This window comes from Lynx canadensis, chromosome D4 (genome assembly GCF_007474595.2).
Source record: "Lynx canadensis isolate LIC74 chromosome D4, mLynCan4.pri.v2, whole genome shotgun sequence".
Lineage (NCBI taxonomy): Eukaryota > Metazoa > Chordata > Mammalia > Carnivora > Felidae > Lynx > Lynx canadensis.
Window position 1 is genome coordinate 63,245,974 of NC_044315.2, and position 17,378 is coordinate 63,263,351.

At 40.1% G+C, this 17,378-nt stretch overlaps 2 protein-coding genes across 4 annotated transcripts; one reads left to right on the forward strand and one right to left on the reverse strand.

Moving 5' to 3' along the window:
• Positions 1–1,282: 1,282 nt before the first annotated feature.
• Positions 1,283–4,412, reverse strand: MRPL50 (mitochondrial ribosomal protein L50). Its single transcript, XM_030294124.1, has 2 exons — positions 4,304–4,412; positions 1,283–2,248 (listed from the first exon to the last, which is right to left on the reverse strand). The coding sequence occupies exons 1-2, from the start codon at positions 4,393–4,395 to the stop codon at positions 1,861–1,863; spliced, it is 480 nt and encodes a 159-aa protein (XP_030149984.1). The 5' UTR covers positions 4,396–4,412; the 3' UTR covers positions 1,283–1,860.
• A 202-nt stretch (positions 4,413–4,614) lies between these two features.
• On the forward strand, positions 4,615–17,378 carry ZNF189 (zinc finger protein 189). 3 transcript variants are annotated; one of them, XM_030293088.1, is made up of 3 exons: positions 4,615–4,999; positions 5,707–5,833; positions 14,594–17,378. In XM_030293088.1, the coding sequence occupies exons 1-3, from the start codon at positions 4,967–4,969 to the stop codon at positions 16,312–16,314; spliced, it is 1,881 nt and encodes a 626-aa protein (XP_030148948.1). In that variant the 5' UTR covers positions 4,615–4,966; the 3' UTR covers positions 16,315–17,378. The 3 variants fall into 3 exon arrangements, with proteins under 3 accessions (XP_030148948.1, XP_030148950.1, XP_030148949.1); XM_030293090.1 differs by having other exon boundaries at positions 4,617–4,999; positions 5,752–5,833; XM_030293089.1 differs by having other exon boundaries at positions 4,620–4,999; positions 5,749–5,833.

Here is a 17,378-nt window from a genome sequence, read left to right on the forward strand (position 1 = left end):
CATGAGAAGCCTGGTTTTACAGTTCTCCAGCTGAAACCAATTGTTTTTTCAAACCGCCTTTATCATCCATTACTTCCATCATACCCTTTATACATTTTCCTGTCTCCAGATCAGAAATAAAAGTTGTGTGGGAAATGAAATGATCAAATCCTGTATGTAAAATTCAAATATTTCCATACTGAAACCCTCTCACATAGAAGGTATATAATAGCTCTGATATTTAAGCTCCAGACACTCTGATACTCCAGACTTCTGAAAAGCTCTTTAATGTACAGGTTATTAAAAACCTGATCATCTGCTGATGTTTATTGGGCATGACTGTAATGTAACTAATTTTTCGATTGTGCCAGAATTTATACACCCACATGATTTTTGCCCTCTTCAAAGTAGTCATCCTGGGAAAGAAAATAAATGCAATTTCCTTTGTTTAAAACCTGTCACTTTTCTTTCAGAACTGTAAGTAGTCCAGGTAAAATATAAGAAATTCCTTCTCCCTCTTATTACTCTCTAGCCATTATCTAAAGTCTAAACAAAAATAATCCCTAATTTAATCACTTCCTCATCTAACATCTGTAATTCAGAACTGTCTGGTAACTTGCTATTTGAGTTATTTCCACAAATTGAGTACACCAAAGTCTGCAAAGACTTACCGCCCTAGTGGATACCCATAGGTATTCAAAGCTGCTTTTAAAAAGCTACAGAAAAGGGGTGCCTGGGTGGCTCAGTCAGTTAACCGACTGACTTTGGCTCAGGTCACGGTCTAACGGTTCGGGAGTTCGAGGCCTGCATTGGGCTCTGTGCTGGCAGCTCAGAGTCCAGAGCCTGCTTTGGATTCTGTGTCTTCCTCTCTCTCTCTGCCCCTTGCAGACAGCTTGCGTGCTCTCTCTCTCTCTCTCTCTCAAATATAAATTAAAAAAAATAAAATAAAAAGTTACAGAAAAGATAAAGGGTTTGAAATAAACATCATCTCCTTTGAAGAGCATATTCATTTAGATACAGAAGCTGGCATATCTCTTTTAAGAAAAATCACAGCACTTCATAGCTGGCATATATATTCTTTCGTTTATAATACTTAAATTAAGGATATGATAAGGCAAAAAAGCAAATTTTACTTTTTTTTTTAGTAGGCTTCACACTCGGCATGGAACCCAACGTGGGGCTTGAACTCACAACCCTGAGATCAAGACCTGAGCTGAGATCAAGAGTCGGACGCTTAATCGACTGAGACATTCAGGCAACCCACAAATTTCACCTTTAAAAAATTTAAAAATACACAACACTCTTCAAGAAATTTACTTTAATTCCAAAAGAGATTAATCTAGAATGAACAGTATCATTTTCTACTATTTTTACTCTTGTAGTAAAGCAATGAAAGAAACAACTTGCTGTAATATACAACATAGATTTTTACATTTCTTTTATACATATCTATGTTTCCTTATTAGTATATGTACTATATACATAATTAATACCACCTTAGGTTTAAGAGTCCTAACAGGATTAAAACCTGTTTTTGCATCTACTAATTTATGCATAAAAAATAAAGACCATGTGTGAACATATAATAGCCTTGTATCTTAAACCCAAGTTTAATTACAGTGTCCTCCAAAGAAGGAAATTTTCATACATGATTAAAGACTTGATTCCATTAAAAAAAACAAAGTTCCAGCAAACGTGAAAAAAGAAAATCTTGTTACTTGTTAATTCATGATGAGAAAAAGAGATAATTCATCCTTCCACAGAAAAAGTGGGTTTAGAGAACAGTTCTGATAGCATTTCACATGGTAACGTATCAAAAGTCTAATTAATAACCAGCCCCCTTGCTCAGGACAAAATGATCTTAATGAGCTCCTCTTCTGCTCAGTAACCCCAAGTGATTTTTACATTGGGAGGCAGATTACTAGCAGTAAGTTCATCAAATTTAGATTGATCCCCAATAGGCACATTATAGAAATCAAGAACATCTCTGACCCTGCACATCTGGTGAAGCCTGGAGTTGGGCACTGCATGGCCCAAGTCATCAGCTAAACGTGCCAAGAAACTGAACTTCAGAAGGCCATCTTCCAGGGACACATCCTGCCAACTGTTACCAACAGAGGAACCAAAAATTTCTTTGACACAAGATTCCAAACGACTCTGGAGATCTTCAGGTGGTATGTATGTTCGGCTTCGTAAGGGTGGACACACCAAAATAGGCTCTTTCTTCACTTCTTCTACTGTCTCAGCCACCACTAGCTTTTTCTCTTTTCTAGAATGGTCAAAAACAAGTATGTGAATCTCTGGTTAACTGCACTAATGCAGCTGACAAACTGACAAACACCAGACCTAATCTTACCCATCTATCTAAATCAACCAATAATTTGCACACTTACTACTCTTCTGGGCACTGTAGAGAGAAGAATAAGATAGGTGCCTGCCTTTGGAAGCTTATAGTTGAACTGAGCTGATACAGACAGAAAAGAAAAGCTACTTACAGATTTCACATGCTGTAAGAATTCCTAAGAACATGTAAAGAGGTAAATCGCCTGTCTGGGATTCCCAGTTTCCAAACCCAACCAACCAACCGCTCTAACCTCATGTCCTACGAATCTACTAGAAACACTCCATGCCCTACCCACACTAAACTACTACATTCTATTTCCCACTTTCCTGAGGTCATGTGTTACCTCAAGTTACATCCTACAGGAGATGCCAATTTCATCTTTGCCTATTGAAATCTTACTTTAAGTCCTAGAACAGAACTGTTCTCTTCCAAGGAGTTTTACTTGATTTCTCCGAATATAACTATAAATTCCTCTGATCTAGTATAGCGCTTTATATTGCTTTCACAGCACACTTCATCGTACCAGAGTTTTATTTATTTACATTCTATTTCTCTTACTAGATCATGGTTTCTCAGCCCAAACACTTGACATTTTGGACCAGATAATTCTTTGTTGTAGGAGGCTATCCTGTAATTGCAAGATGCTCAGCAGCATCCCTGGCCTCTACCCAGGGCAGGGTAAATGCGAGGAGCACTCCTATGCTCCAGTCATAACCAAAGGACATTGCCAAACGCCCCCTGATAGGCAAAATTATCTCTGGTTAAGAACCACTGTACCAGATTATAAACTCCTGAATACAGAAACCTGTTTTATTGATTTGGGGTCCTTTGAAAACTGCTTGAATAACTACTACTGAGTACATGGGCCAACGTGAGGAAATCTGCCTAAGACACTATTTCAGTGCTTAATGAAATATTATTCACTCTTGTTTTCCATGGAGCTGGTATCTGACTGGGATTGGTCATCACTACAAAAATTGGGAGGCATCAGAAATGAATGATGTGTGTGGGGGGGAGGAAGGAGGAAGTACAGAAGGAAGGAAGGGGAGGGGGGAGGGGGAGAGGGAGGAAGGAAGAGAAAGAAAGAAAGAAAGAAAGAAAGAAAGAAAGAAGAAAAGAAAAAGAAAGAAGAAAAGAAAAAGGAAAAGAAAAAAAGAAAAAGAAAAAGAAAAAGAAAAAGAAAAAGAAAAAGAAAAAGAAAAAGAAAAAGAAAAGAGGGACGCCTGGGTGGCTCAGACGGTTGAGCGTCCGACTTCGGCTCAGGTCATGATCTCGGAGTTTGTGGGTTTGAGCCCCGTGTTGGGGAAAAGCAGTAGATGGAGAGTCAAAGACGGGTTCCAGCTGTGCCACTAACTTGCTTTCAGCAAAATACTTCCTATGGGGCCACCGTTTCCCCATATGCCAGAGCACTTAAGCTCTGAGAAGGGACTTTGTTTCCACTGCTGTAACCTACTTAGGGAAATGCTGGGCCAGAGAGGGCGTTTAGTTAACTATCTGTTGATGAATCAATGAATGGACAAACGAACAAAACGAGGAGGCCACGCTTCATTTCTGAATCTAGCTTGTGAAGAAATACCCCGCGCAAATGCACTTAGTTTACCGAGCACTTTCATGTTCATGTTCCATGTTACTCGTTCCAAACGAACCACTTGTATCCTGATACCACAGTCGGTGCCTGGAACACATGGTCAGTACTGTTTGCTTACTACACTAACGAGTGAAGTGGAAGGGAAAGGGGGCGGCATTTCCGTTATAAGATGAGAAAACTGAGGCCAAGACTGGGCCCCACCACTCAAGGACACCCGCGCTGAAGCCTCTGAACTCAGAACCTAACGTACTTTCTCGTCCTATCCCAAGTCAGGCGCAGGGCCAGGGTACCGTCCTAATGGCAGGACTCCCACTTTTGAATTCGTCCTTTCATCCTCCTCAGTTTCTCTCACTTTCGTTGAACGAGACCCACCATCTAACCTTCCGCTTTACCTGAATCGAGACCAAAATTCTCTGCGTGGTGCCCCTAAGACTATCCACGTGAGGCCTCTTCTGGTAACGCCAGACACTGACAGCGCCGCCATCTCGGAGGAGAGCTACCGGCTGGAGCTCTGCCCCCCGCCGGCAGTGACGCGCCAAGACCAGCCAATCAAGTGTAAGCTTAGTGGTAGGTGTTCCCTTTTTCCTGTTGAGCCTCCCCAGAGGCTCCCTCCCGCTTTGCACGCCGGAAAATGTAGTCCTATGGGTCTTGCCGGCGGAGGCTGGACCGAGGCGCGCTCTCAGAGCACGACGGGAGTTGTAGTTGGGGGGCGTCCCGGGAAGGTTCCGGGTGACGCCTTCTGGTCCGGGGGCGGGCGGTCATAGCGCTCCTTGGCTGAAAGGAGGAGGAACTGGCAACTGGGAGGAGGCTCTAGTGAGGCCTGGAAGGCTGCGCAGCTAGGTGGGGAGGGAATTTGGAGTTGGGGGACAACCAAGTAGTGGGTCTGATATGCTGCTGGGGTCGTGACCGCTCTGGGACCGAGGCAGGACCTGGCCAGACCCAGCCTGGAGGCCTCGCCTTCGTGGGGCCTAATTTCCAACGGCCGGGTAGGCCTCACGAGAAGCTCCTTTCCTTGCGGCTTTCCCGGGTTCCCGTCCTGATTTTCTGTCCTGGAGATGGCCTCCCCGAGCCCCCCGCCGGAGCCAAAGGTAAGTCGCTCCTCTGGGTATCCCTGTTCTCTGGCCAGTACTGGAGCTAGGCCGCGCTACCCCCCCTGCCCCCCCGCCCCCAACCCCACGACCGTGGTCTTTAAGGCCAACGCTGTGCGAGGAAGTACTCCGTAGTGGTCCGGATTGCGCCTCGCGACCAAATCGCCCACTTGGCCCTTCGTTTCAAGAGCGACTTGATAAATTAGCTGAAGAAAATTAGTAATGCTGCAAACAAGCGCTCTCATTTGTGAGTTCTTCCAGATGAGGCACCATTTTTGACTCTTCCCTGTGTCTTGTGCTCCTGTCACGAAGCTAGGACCCCAGGTAGACGCTTAGAGAACTTCCTGCAATTGAATTGAACAGGGTCTCAAGCCACTGCTAATAGAGTTGGATGGAGCCGGGCAATGAGGTGCAGGAAACTTGGGGAGTCCTTGGGGCAACTTACTAAAATAAAAGTGTTAGGGTATAATGATTCAGCCAGAAAAGCTCTATCCTTAGGACCATCACTACTGACGACCAGGATCCAGTTCAGTTGCCCTCTAGTTGGAGGTGCTTGTCTGATACAGAATTGGGCCCCATTTGGATCTCTGGGTAATCATGTTCCTCCTAGACTACCCGGCTCTGAAAAGTGATTGCTTCGGCTACTTTCAGTGGTAGAATTGTCCTTGAGACAACAAGAACTGACTACAGAAATCGTACTATTTCAGGGGTTGCTGACATTTGAGGATGTGGCTGTGTTTTTTACCCAGGAGGAGTGGGATTATCTGGATCCAGCTCAGAGAAGCCTGTATAAAGATGTCATGATGGAGAATTATGGAAACCTGGTCTCACTGGGTAAGAATCTTTTGTTTCTCTGATTAAAATATCTAAGAAGCTATAAGAAATCAGACCCTGAGAACGCTTGAACCACCACGAGTACCAAAACTGCTTTGTTCCAAAGTTCAGATTCAAACATTTCGGCCATTAATTGTTTCCATGACTCTCGTCTGTAGTGTCCTTGCAAAAACCAAAATACAAGCCTTTCTGGCTTCTTATCTTCATAATCTCATTCCCATACTGCTCTGCACTTTCCCTCCTGGCTCATCCTCCCACTGCTTTCCTCCCACCCCTTTTCACTCTGCCTTCTGGAGCCCCTGTTCTTCTTCACATAATGTTCCTTACCCCTCCTGGCCTTAACTGAAAACTGGCACTTTCCCAAGGACACCACTTCTCTGGCAGAGGCTGCTTACTCTCCCACATCCTCCTTTTTCCCTATCCTTTGTCTCAAGGCTGGAAAGGAGAAGTTCCTATTCTCCTGGCTTTTCAGTGTTGTTCCCAAAGCGTTAGTTTTAACCCTTCAAACAAAATCTCCCTTTGGAGGCTTCAGCAGTCTTGCTCTACCCACCCAATTCTCTTCTGCTGTCATCTGCCAACATTGTTTGGTCTGTCACACGTAGATTTTGTCACATTCCAGAATCTCTCTATGCTAACCTATGCCATCAATGATGCAGCCATTATTTAAGCCTTGCTATATCCTGACCACGTTGTCTTCAGGAACCTTGCTTTCCTTTTTTGTTCAGCAAGTCCCATCAGTGATCAAACCCTCAATTTTGTCAAGGCAGGCAAATCTTAAGCCCCAGTATCTTAGTCTTTGAAAATTCTCGAGCCATTGTTTTTATCTTAGACCATAACTAAACAGGGGTGACCAAAACAGACATGATCTCTGCCCATGTAGAGCTTACTACAGTTTCTTACGCTTCTACATCTCCTACTCATTTCCTCCCAAACCAGCTTATTCCCAGTCATGCTACTTGTTCGTTGATTTCTCCTTTTTCCTCCCAGATTATCAGTCCTCTTCTAACTTCACCTCTTCATCTGTTCCATGGACCTACATATGAATTATCACCAGCATGCTCTCTTGCCACCTTGTCATTGTGCTCTACCCATTCTGCAAATTTCATATTCTGTATTGATTATAAAATCAGCTTTTTCTCCTGAGTTGTCAAGCACAGCAGGGGAAATTGTTTAACTGAAAGGATTAATGCCCTGGATATATGCATGGCTTTTCTAATAGTCTCCAGTGGGTTTTCACATCTCAGCCAACTTTTTATCATTGATTTGCTCATTCTCTTCTTCCCTTTAGTGACTATTCCAAAAACTTAAAAAAGTTTTCCTTGGGTCCATCACTCAGTAGACCTCACTTTCTGTTTCACAGACAAGATAGAGGCCACTGAATATGAACTCTAACTTTCTGCTCCTCGTGTGTATGCTTAAGTCTGCTCCTTTTTCCTCACTTTTCCAAGAACTTATCCGTCATCTTTTTTTTTCCCCCCCTTACAACTTCAGTCTCTATTCCTTCTCCTCTGGTACCTTTATTTTGGTGATGGGTATGTTTATGACTCTTCCAGTTGGGGAAGGTAGGGCCGGGGGGGTGTCTGTCCTTTGAGAGAGCCTGTAACCTGCTCCTTGTTCACTTACAGCCAAGTTTTTGTAAGAGTAGTTAATGTATATTCTTTACTTTCCCTGCCATTATCTCTAAGCCCCTTTTCTTGCCTCTACCCTTCCCCTTAAATTGTTTAACATTCTACTTTAATAGCCTAATTGTCAAATGGAATAGACACTTGGACCTTATTTTATTTCACCTCTCTTTATGTATTTGAAGCTCTTTATTGCTTACTTGTATTGCCTTCCTCTCCATCTATGTGCTTTCTTTGGCGAAACTTATCTATAGTCAGGTCATCACCTGCCACTGTGATGAGTCCCAAATCTTTATCTCTACCTAAGAGAAGCAATTGAAGCCTAACTGCCTAAGCAAAAGTCCTGGTTCCACCACTTAGAAGCCTTGTGACCATGGGTGAATTATATAACGTTTCCATGCCTGTTGCTTTTTTACCCAATGGCAGTAATAATAGCACTTACTTCTTAGAGTTACTGTGAGTACTGAGTTAATATGTGTAAAGCACTTAGGACACTGGTTAGCATGTACTAAGTATAATATAAATGTTGATTGCTATCGTCATCATACCTATTATCTTCTCTAAGAGCTCCAAAATCTTCATCATCTCCTTTTGAAGACCACATAAATAACTCACACCTGGCCAGTCTCAAATAATCCATTAAGATCTCAAGGACCTTCTCTTCAGAATTAAGTACTCCTTTCTCTGTGCTGCCATGTGTTGCACTGTGCTGCACTTCTGTTGAATTTCTCAACTGTATGCACAGTTTACAATCAATTTATCAAATGACTGTACTCTAGTCATTCTTTATGTTATTTCTCTAACCAGACTGGTTTCCATGAGGATGGTAACTATATATTTTTTCATTTGATTTCTCCAGCACTTAGCACAGAACCAGGTATATATTATATGCCTTTAAATATTTGTATAACTGAATTACTATACTTAAGAGTCAGAACCTCTTGTGGCTCCTGGGTGGCTCAGTTGGTTAAGCATCCAACTTTGACTCAGGTCATGATCTCGCAGTTCGTGGGTTTAAGCCCTGCATCAGGCTGTGTGCTGACGGCTCGGAGCCTAGAGCCTGCTTCGGATTCTGTGTGTGTCTCTCTCTCTGCCTCTCTCCCCCACTTACACACTATCTTTCCCTTTCTCTCTTTCTCAAAATTAAATAAACATAAAAACAAGAAAAAGATTGGTATCTCTTGAACAGATTATTGCATTAGCCCATAAACTAGCCTTTTGCCTCCAACTCCCTTTCTTTTAATACATTCTATTCACTGCCACCAAAGTGATTTTGTTAGTTAACTGCTTACAATTTCTGATTCCTGAGAGCTTAATAAAAAATTTAATTTCTTGTCCTACCTACCAGGGCCTCTCTAAATAGCCCCTGCCTAGCTTTCTAACATCATCTATTATTTCCTGCACACCACTTCAGTCTCTAGCCAGATCAGCTGCTGATTTTTTTCTCCCAATATGCCATGGTGTCTCTGAGTCACTGCCAGCTTTATCCACACATATGGTATCCTGGTTGATAGAACCAGGCAAATGCCCAGTCTTGCCTGTCCCTACTACTGTAAAATGTGAGTACCATATGGATGAAGGCATGGCAGTGAGCCCATCTGTGATCTACTTTCAGGCTCTCATTTTAGCTGAACTACAGCTTTTTATCAGTTCTTTCTCCCTCCACAATCTTTTCATCTTCCTCTGTAGACTCTGTCTCCATTCCCTTGATGACAAATCACAATTACTTAACCTTTTTTTCTTTAATTTTTTTAATGTTTATTTATTTTTGAGAGAAAGAGAGAGACATAGTATGAGTGGGGGAGAGGCAGAGAGAGAGAGGAGACACAGAATCTGAAGCAGTCTCCAGGCTCTGAGCTGTCAGCACAGAGCCCAATGTGGGGCTCAAAATCACGAACCACGAGATCATGACTTGAGCCAAAGCCTGACACTTAAATGACTGAGCTACCCAGGTGCCCCCTTAACTTTTCTAATATAGTGTTTTCCTGCACTTCATCTTGCTGCTTTACTTAATACAATACTTTTCCAGTTTTAATTTTGGTCCTTTATTTAATACCTTTCTCCTTTCCATGCTGATTTTTACTTAAAAGCTTTAGTAACAACATTGATGATACAGCTGACAGCTTGATCTCAGTTCTTTGAAATGAACTGGACTTCTTTAATTTTAATGACTCCTTTTCAGTCTGCTTGAACCTTATTGGACCTTGACAGAATTGGGAATTGCTGTACCTGTAAGACCTTAATCTCATTGCTTCAGTTCTTTGATTATAGTCTCTTTTCAGTTATTTGTTCAACTACTCATCCAATAAATAGTTAACTCAATAAATAGTTAATCAAGCACTGTGCTAGCGCTAAGAATGCAAGTCTTCCCCATTCTGTCATTCTTTTACCAAGAAAACTGTTCTTTTTATACTTTTTTAGATACTAGGGTTAGCAACTATGGTCCACAGCCCAAATCTGGCACTGTCCATTTTTATAAATAAAGTTTTATTGGAACATGGACATGCCCAATCCTTTGTGTATTATCTGACACTACTTTCACGCTATAGTGACAGAGTTGAATAGTTGCAACAGAGACCATTTTTAGCTAACAAAGCTAAAAATATTTATTGTCTGGCCCTTTTTAGAAAATGTGTGGTAACTCTTGTTCTTTCCTAAAGTTTAGCCACTTCCACTTTACCATTTCCTTGCTTTTTGTCTCTCTCCTCAGCTAGCATATTATTAAAACGGATTAAAGATTATAGGAATCAACTCAAACTAGCTTAAGCCAACAAGAGAACTTACTGTAGGGACATAGGTGGCTCATAGGATATATAAGCATGATTGCAACTGGATATCAGAAAAGGACTAAACCCAAAAATTGGTGCGCTCAGGAAGTCAGTGATTAACCCTTGCATTTTGTTTCTTTCTCCTTGGTAGATTAGTCTTTCCTCCTCATATCCACATGCTTTTGTCCCTATAGCTTCTGAGTTGATAGGTTACAATTCTGTCATGTTCAGAATAACTGCATATTTCATTTTTAATTCCAAATTCCTGGGAGAGATGCACTTTGAGTCAGCGGTACTCTAGACAAATTAGCTATGATCACAGGATGGGAACATAAGACAAGCATGGCAGAGACCTCAGAAGGTGATTATAGCTAACATGTTAGCCCAGATCTCACAGATAGTCCTTTCTGTGCTGCTTTGTGTACAATACTGAAGTCACTTGTTTTCTTTACCTATCTGTTTGACCTGTTTATTTTTGTGCCAGAGCATCTCTATTTTACTTAGCAATATATTTCATTTTATATCTGGCATGATAAATCATTCTCTTATATTCTTTTCCAGGATACACTTAGCTAGTTTTCTGCATTCTTCCAGTTGAAATTTAGATTCATTGGGGTTTTTAATTAGTTCATAAGATTTTGATTGGTATACAATTGGGTTCATAGATTGTTTTAGGAAGAATTAAGATCCTTATAATATTGAATCTCTTTAGCAATTTGGTTGACTCTATTTGTCTGTCTTAAGTCCTTCAGAAAAAGTTTATGGTTTATCTCTGTGGATCTCGTACAGTTCTTGTAAGATTTATTTATAGGTTTTATGGTTTTGTTATCATGAAAAACATATTTTATTTTTCTATAATATTTCCCAACTGGTTATCCTTGGTAGTAAGTACCAGTATTTATTTTATAGCTTAGTCTTCATGTTGCTATTATATTTCACTTAATTCTTCTAGAAATTTTAGTTAGACATTCATATTGTCTGCAAATAAGAATTTGTCTTACTCCTTTGAGTAAAACCCCTGGAACAGTAACCACTGGGTAAACATTAAAAGAGACTTCCCCTTCTCACAAGGAATTTACAAACCCATAGAAGAGATGAACACAAACAGTTAAAACAGCAGTGCAGTAATAGCTGTAATACAGTTGTGGATGAGGACTGGTGATAAAAAACAGAACACCTAATCTGTCTAGTGGACTTAGTGAAGGCTTTGTGGAGGAACTGTTGCTTTGAATTGAGTCCTAAAGAGCAACCAAGAGTTGGCCAGGTAAACAATGCTGGGGGACATTTAGTAAACGAGATATGTAATGAAATGGTATAAAACATTAACATAAGCAATTTGCCCAATTCCAGTGTGAGAAAGTGGGTAGAAGGGTGACTTGAGGTTTAGAGAACCTGTTGTGAAGCACTGAGTACCATAATGTAAAGAGCTTTGATTTGATCCTAGAGATGATAGAGTACTAGTGAACCTACAGGTGGTGATGTGACTGGAATTCCATTTCCTGTACATCTCTCCGGATGCAGCTAAGTAGGTACAGTGTGGGGGCAGCTTAAAGACTAGAGTGAAGGATTATTAGATGGCTTTTGCATCATCCAGAGAAAACATGGGAAGAAGGTAGATGCTAGAGAGTCGGATATTTGGTTTTGGTGATTGGGTAACAAAAAGAAAAATGGAGAAATCTAGGAAGATTTTCTACTTTGGGTAATGGATGAGGATGCCGGTTAAGAGAAGATAATTAGAGGTAGAGACCTACATGACAGCAGATGATGAGGATCATGTTAATTGCAAGCCCTTTTTGAGGCATGTAAGTGGCGATATCGTGAGTATGAATATAGAGCAAGGTAAGAATGTAAACATGGGTGGGGCACCTGAGTGGCTTAGTCAGTTAAGCATCCAACTCTTGACTTCGGCTAAGGTCATGAGCTCAGTTTGTGAGACTGAGCCCTCCTGTCAGGCTCTGCACTGACAGTGGAGAGCTTGCTTGGGATTCTGTGTCTCTTCTCTCTCTTTCTCTCTCTCTCTCTCTCTCTCTCTCTCTCTCTCAATAAATAAATAAATAAATACATAAATAAGCTTAAAAGAAAGGAATGTAAACATTATTGGTAACAGTAACCTTGTCAAACAGCAGTTGACAAAGGAAGAAAAATACATGAAGGAGATTTTTTAGAAAAGGCCAAAGAAAAAGTAGGGAGGGGACTAGAAAAATGCAACATACAACAATACATACATACAGCATACAGCAACAGCATAGAAACCAAATACAGCAACAGCATAGAAACCAAAAACAGATAGTGTCAAAATGGGAATAATCGACAGTGTCAGATGCTGCCGAATAAAGGACTGAAAAATGTTTGTTGTATTTGTTATTCAAGAGTTATTGGTGATTTCATAAGAAGCATCTCTAGATGCCGGAAACCAAAGCCAGATTTCACAGTAGGTTATAGAACAGATTGAATGGGAAGATGTTGGGCATGGAAAACATAGTTGGGAACTGGAGAGCTACAGAGTTAAAATTTTATTTCACAAATTTGGATTTCATTAAGAGAAGGATTTCAAGTTCAAGATATAGTTGGACATATTTGTATGCTGAGCATATTTGTATGCATGTTGATATGTTGGACACTGGAGAGTACAGATGGAAGAAAGAGGGAAAAAATGCTAATAATTGAACAAACACTCAGAGACAGTGGGATAAAGAGAACGTAGATGAATTCAGCTTGGATAGGAATGGGATAGATCTTCATGTGCCATTGCATATAATTTTATAGGAAGGGGGCAGAAAGTTGAGGGAGTTCTTTGATCCTTTTTCATTGTGTGAAAGAAAGTAGTCCAGTGAAGTGAATTTGAGAGAGAATACTGTAAGTAGTATAAGCAAAAATAAAGTTTCTACTAGTTTCTTAGAGGAATAAGAGAAAGCTTTTTGGAATAAAATAACTTAATGACTGGTTTAAAGTGAGTGAAAAGAAAATTCGAAGATGACTCCAAAGGTAGAAGGTTAGAAAACTAAGAGAAAAGAGGAAGTCTAAAAAAGGAAATTGTTTAGGGCCAAATATATATTTGGTAGTGATCAACCAAATATGTGGAATTATCCAGCAGAAAGCAAGAGAGAAAAGAAAGAAGTCAGAGGCAGACTTAAGTGTTCTATATGCCACTCTGTTTACATTGTAGACCATTATGTTATCTTTCCTTAACACATGCAAGATTTTCATTTCTCAGATGTCTTAGAGACTCTCGGTTGGAACCAGATAGTTCCAATGTGGCTCTTACATCTTTGGAAGAGTAAGAATCATGTATACTTGAAGAACGTGGGGTGATTTGTGGTAGGTGAGGTTACCACACACTGCTTTTCCCTGTTTCTTTCATTAACCTTGACTGTGTTCCTTTGTATTTATTTTTGTCATTCTATATCATAGACTCCATGTCACTCCAACCCATTTTTTTTAAAGCTGTTTTGTCTCTTGATACAGGAATTGCTTTACTTAATATTTTACCATTTTATTTTCTTTCCCCAGTATACTTGTCATCCATTTTATTTGGTAGGAAGTTTCATGTCTTATCTTTGAATACTGAATCATTACACAATGCCTGGCATGCTTTTGATTGCAATAAGTAAATTCTTTTTTTTTTAATTTTATTTTTATTTTTTTATTTAATAAGTAAATTCTTATTAATTGTTGCTTCCTGGTTTTTGTCTTTTATCTTTCTCAACATCATTTTGTGTTCCTTTCTGTCAGTTACTTAATCTACTCACACTCCAGCAATGTTGTTTCATCCCAAATTTCCCAGAACCTACTGTTTTCTTCCTGTGTCATCCTTTCTTCTTTGACAGACTAATTCATCACACCGCTATTTGTTTTATTTCATTGTTGGCCCATCTTACTTTGCATAATTCTCTGTTGATCACCAGCCCTTCCTCCCAACTCTGCTTACCCCCACTAACTTATCACTTGCCTCATAAAAACACTCTTTTCTGGGCACCCAGCTGGCTCATTCAGAGGAACATGTGACTCTTGATCTTGGGGTTGTGAGTTTGAGTCCCATGTTGGGTGTAGAGATTACTAAAAAAAATTAAAACTTCAAAGCTTGCTCCGTTAAAAAAACAACACTCTTCACACCCCTTCTCTAAGAAAAACTTTTCATCAGATAACTAATAATAATATTTACATAGCTTGTATTCTTTGCCAGGTATGGTCTTAAATGCTTTATGTATAGGAACTAATTTAATTTTTACAACAATACTGTGAAGTAATCATCCACATTTTATAGATGTAGTGGATTAATTTATCTTAATCTTATTTTCCTAAGCATTTCTCCTTGCTAGCAAAGAGTCTGGCTAATCTTTCTATTTTCTATTTTCTATTTATTATTCCAGATGTTTTAAACAGAGATAAGGATGAGGAGCCAACTGTAAAACAAGAAATTGAGGAAATTGAGGAAGAAGTGGAACCACAGGGTGTTATAGTTACAAGAATCAAAAGTGAAATTGACCAAGACCCCATAGGTAGAGAAACCTTTGAACTTGTTGGTAGGTTAGATAAACAGAGAGGAATCTTCTTATGGGAAATACCAAGGGAATCTTTGGCCCAGGAACAGAGAATGTTCAGAGGAAACACTAACATTATTCGTAAGAGACCAAACCCAGAAGAGAAATGCCATAAATGTGAAGAATGTGGAAAGGGATTTGTCCGCAAGGCCCATTTCATTCAACATCAAAGGGTCCATACTGGTGAGAAGCCTTTTCAGTGCAATGAATGTGGGAAAAGTTTTAGTCGCAGTTCATTTGTTATTGAACATCAGAGAATTCACACTGGGGAAAGGCCCTATGAGTGTAATTATTGTGGAAAAACCTTTAGTGTGAGCTCAACCCTTATTAGACATCAGAGAATCCACACTGGAGAGAGACCCTATCAGTGTAATCAGTGTAAACAGAGCTTCAGCCAGAGAAGGAGCCTTGTTAAACATCAAAGGATCCACACAGGTGAGAAACCCCATAAATGTAGTGACTGTGGGAAAGCCTTCAGTTGGAAATCACACCTTATTGAACATCAGAGAACTCACACTGGTGAGAAACCCTATCACTGTACCAAATGTAAGAAAAGCTTTAGTCGAAATTCATTACTTGTTGAACATCAGAGAATTCACACTGGGGAAAGACCCCATAAATGTGGTGAATGTGGAAAAGCTTTTAGATTAAGTACATACCTTATACAACACCAAAAAATCCACACTGGTGAGAAGCCTTTTCTTTGTATTGAATGTGGAAAAAGCTTCAGTCGGAGCTCATTTCTTATTGAACATCAAAGGATCCATACAGGTGAAAGACCTTATCAGTGCAAAGAGTGCGGGAAAAGCTTCAGTCAACTGTGCAACCTTACTCGTCATCAGAGAATTCACACAGGAGACAAACCCCATAAATGTGAGGAATGTGGAAAAGCCTTTAGTAGAAGCTCAGGTCTTATTCAGCATCAGAGAATCCACACCAGAGAGAAGACTTACTCATACAATGAAACTAAGGAAAGTTTTGATCCAAATTGCAGTCTTGTTATACAGCAGGAAGTCTATCCCAAGGAAAAATCTTATAAATGTGATGAATGTGGGAAAACTTTTAGTGTCAGTGCTCATCTTGTACAACATCAAAGAATACACACTGGTGAAAAGCCCTATCTATGTACTGTATGTGGGAAAAGCTTCAGTCGGAGCTCATTTCTTATTGAACATCAGAGAATCCACACTGGTGAGAGACCTTATCTATGCAGACAGTGTGGCAAAAGCTTTAGTCAACTTTGTAACCTTATTCGACATCAGGGTGTTCACACAGGTAATAAACCCCATAAATGTGATGAATGTGGGAAGGCCTTTAGCCGGAACTCAGGCCTTATTCAGCATCAGCGAATACACACAGGAGAGAAACCTTACAAGTGTGAGAAGTGTGACAAAAGTTTTAGTCAACAGCGCAGCCTTGTCAACCATCAGAAGATCCACGCAGAGGTGAAAACCCAAGAAACCCACGAATGTGATGCTTGTGGTGAAGCCTTCAATTGCCGCATATCTCTGATCCAGCATCAAAAATTGCACTCTACGTGGATGCAATAAATGTCAAGAAATGTTCGAGCGCAGTTTGACTTGAGACTAGCTACCCAAGTGCGGTTTCAGTATGGCTCAACATGAGTCAGGTTTAGTGATAAATTCTCCTTGGCCTCAGGCAAATTGTTTCTGAAGATTCTGTGAATAGTGGACAACTGCCCACAGGCAGCTCAAGACTTCCATTACTCTTTGTTTTGATGATCATAGAGAAAGACTCAGTAATTTATTTAAGCATCCTTTTAAAAAAAAAAAATAAGCATCCTTTTCTAACACATCTTTCAGCAGAGAGGTCAAACCCAGGTTCAGAGCACTTGGTATTGTAATTAAAAAGGGGAGAAGGACAAAGTTGCATTGGTACAAGGGAGCTGAAGGTAGAAAAGTAGCGTAATTATTCAAGAAAGTCCTCTGCCACCATTATATGGTGGTTCTTTCAGTTCCATGATGTGTCTGGCTGTGCATGCCAAAGCCTAGTAATTAAGCATATGATTACATTTTCAAGGAAACAAAGCCCCAGGTGTTTTTTTTTTTTTTTTCCTTTCTTTTTTTAACTGCTTTTCCAAAGTTTTGGTCATTTCTTAAGAAAGCCAGTTTTTTGGCATGTGAGTTAAGCAGTTCCAATGCCTTGTGGTTCCCAGATCTGTGAAATGAGTGGACCAGTAATTTTACACGTAAAGATTATGTGAGTAATTAAGAAACCTAGCAAAGGTGTTACCAAGGAACCTTAGGGAGTGCCTTTTTTTAAGATGGGCCCAACAAAGTGGAGGAAGACACTTCTTTATGTGCCCTCCCAACTGTGAAACATAATTGTAGTCCTATACAAATAATCTTACTCCTCCACTACCAGTAGCATGCAAAAGTGTACATATTTTGATTACCAAGAGTTGGAAATAAAAAATATCTGGAGTCTATGCTAGGAAGCTGAGATATTTTGGTATTGCTTTGGTTTTTATGGTAACTAGACTTTGCATGCAATTTTAAAATCCTTATTTCTGGTTCTAGGGTTTCCCTTAGTTAATGGTTATATAAACCTACTAATTCATCTGTTCTAATCATTAAACCTGTTTTGTTTTTTG

What these genes read in the sequence shown, in the direction of transcription:
- ZNF189 (XM_030293088.1), top strand. Translation starts at nt 4,967, where the DNA reads ATGGCCTCCCCGAGCCCCCCGCCGGAGCCAAAG. An exon ending in GCCCCCCGCCGGAGCCAAAG is followed by an intron (nt 5,000 to 5,706) that starts GTAAGTCGCTCC and finishes GTACTATTTCAG; the next exon opens with GGGTTGCTGACATTTGAGGA. An exon ending in TGGAAACCTGGTCTCACTGG is followed by an intron (nt 5,834 to 14,593) that starts GTAAGAATCTTT and finishes TTATTATTCCAG; the next exon opens with ATGTTTTAAACAGAGATAAG.
- MRPL50 (XM_030294124.1), bottom strand. Translation starts at nt 4,395, where the DNA reads ATGGCGGCGCTGTCAGTGTCTGGCGTTACCAGAAGAGGCCTCACGTGG. An exon ending in GAATTTTGGTCTCGATTCAG is followed by an intron (nt 2,249 to 4,303) that starts GTAAAGCGGAAG and finishes TGACCATTCTAG; the next exon opens with AAAAGAGAAAAAGCTAGTGG.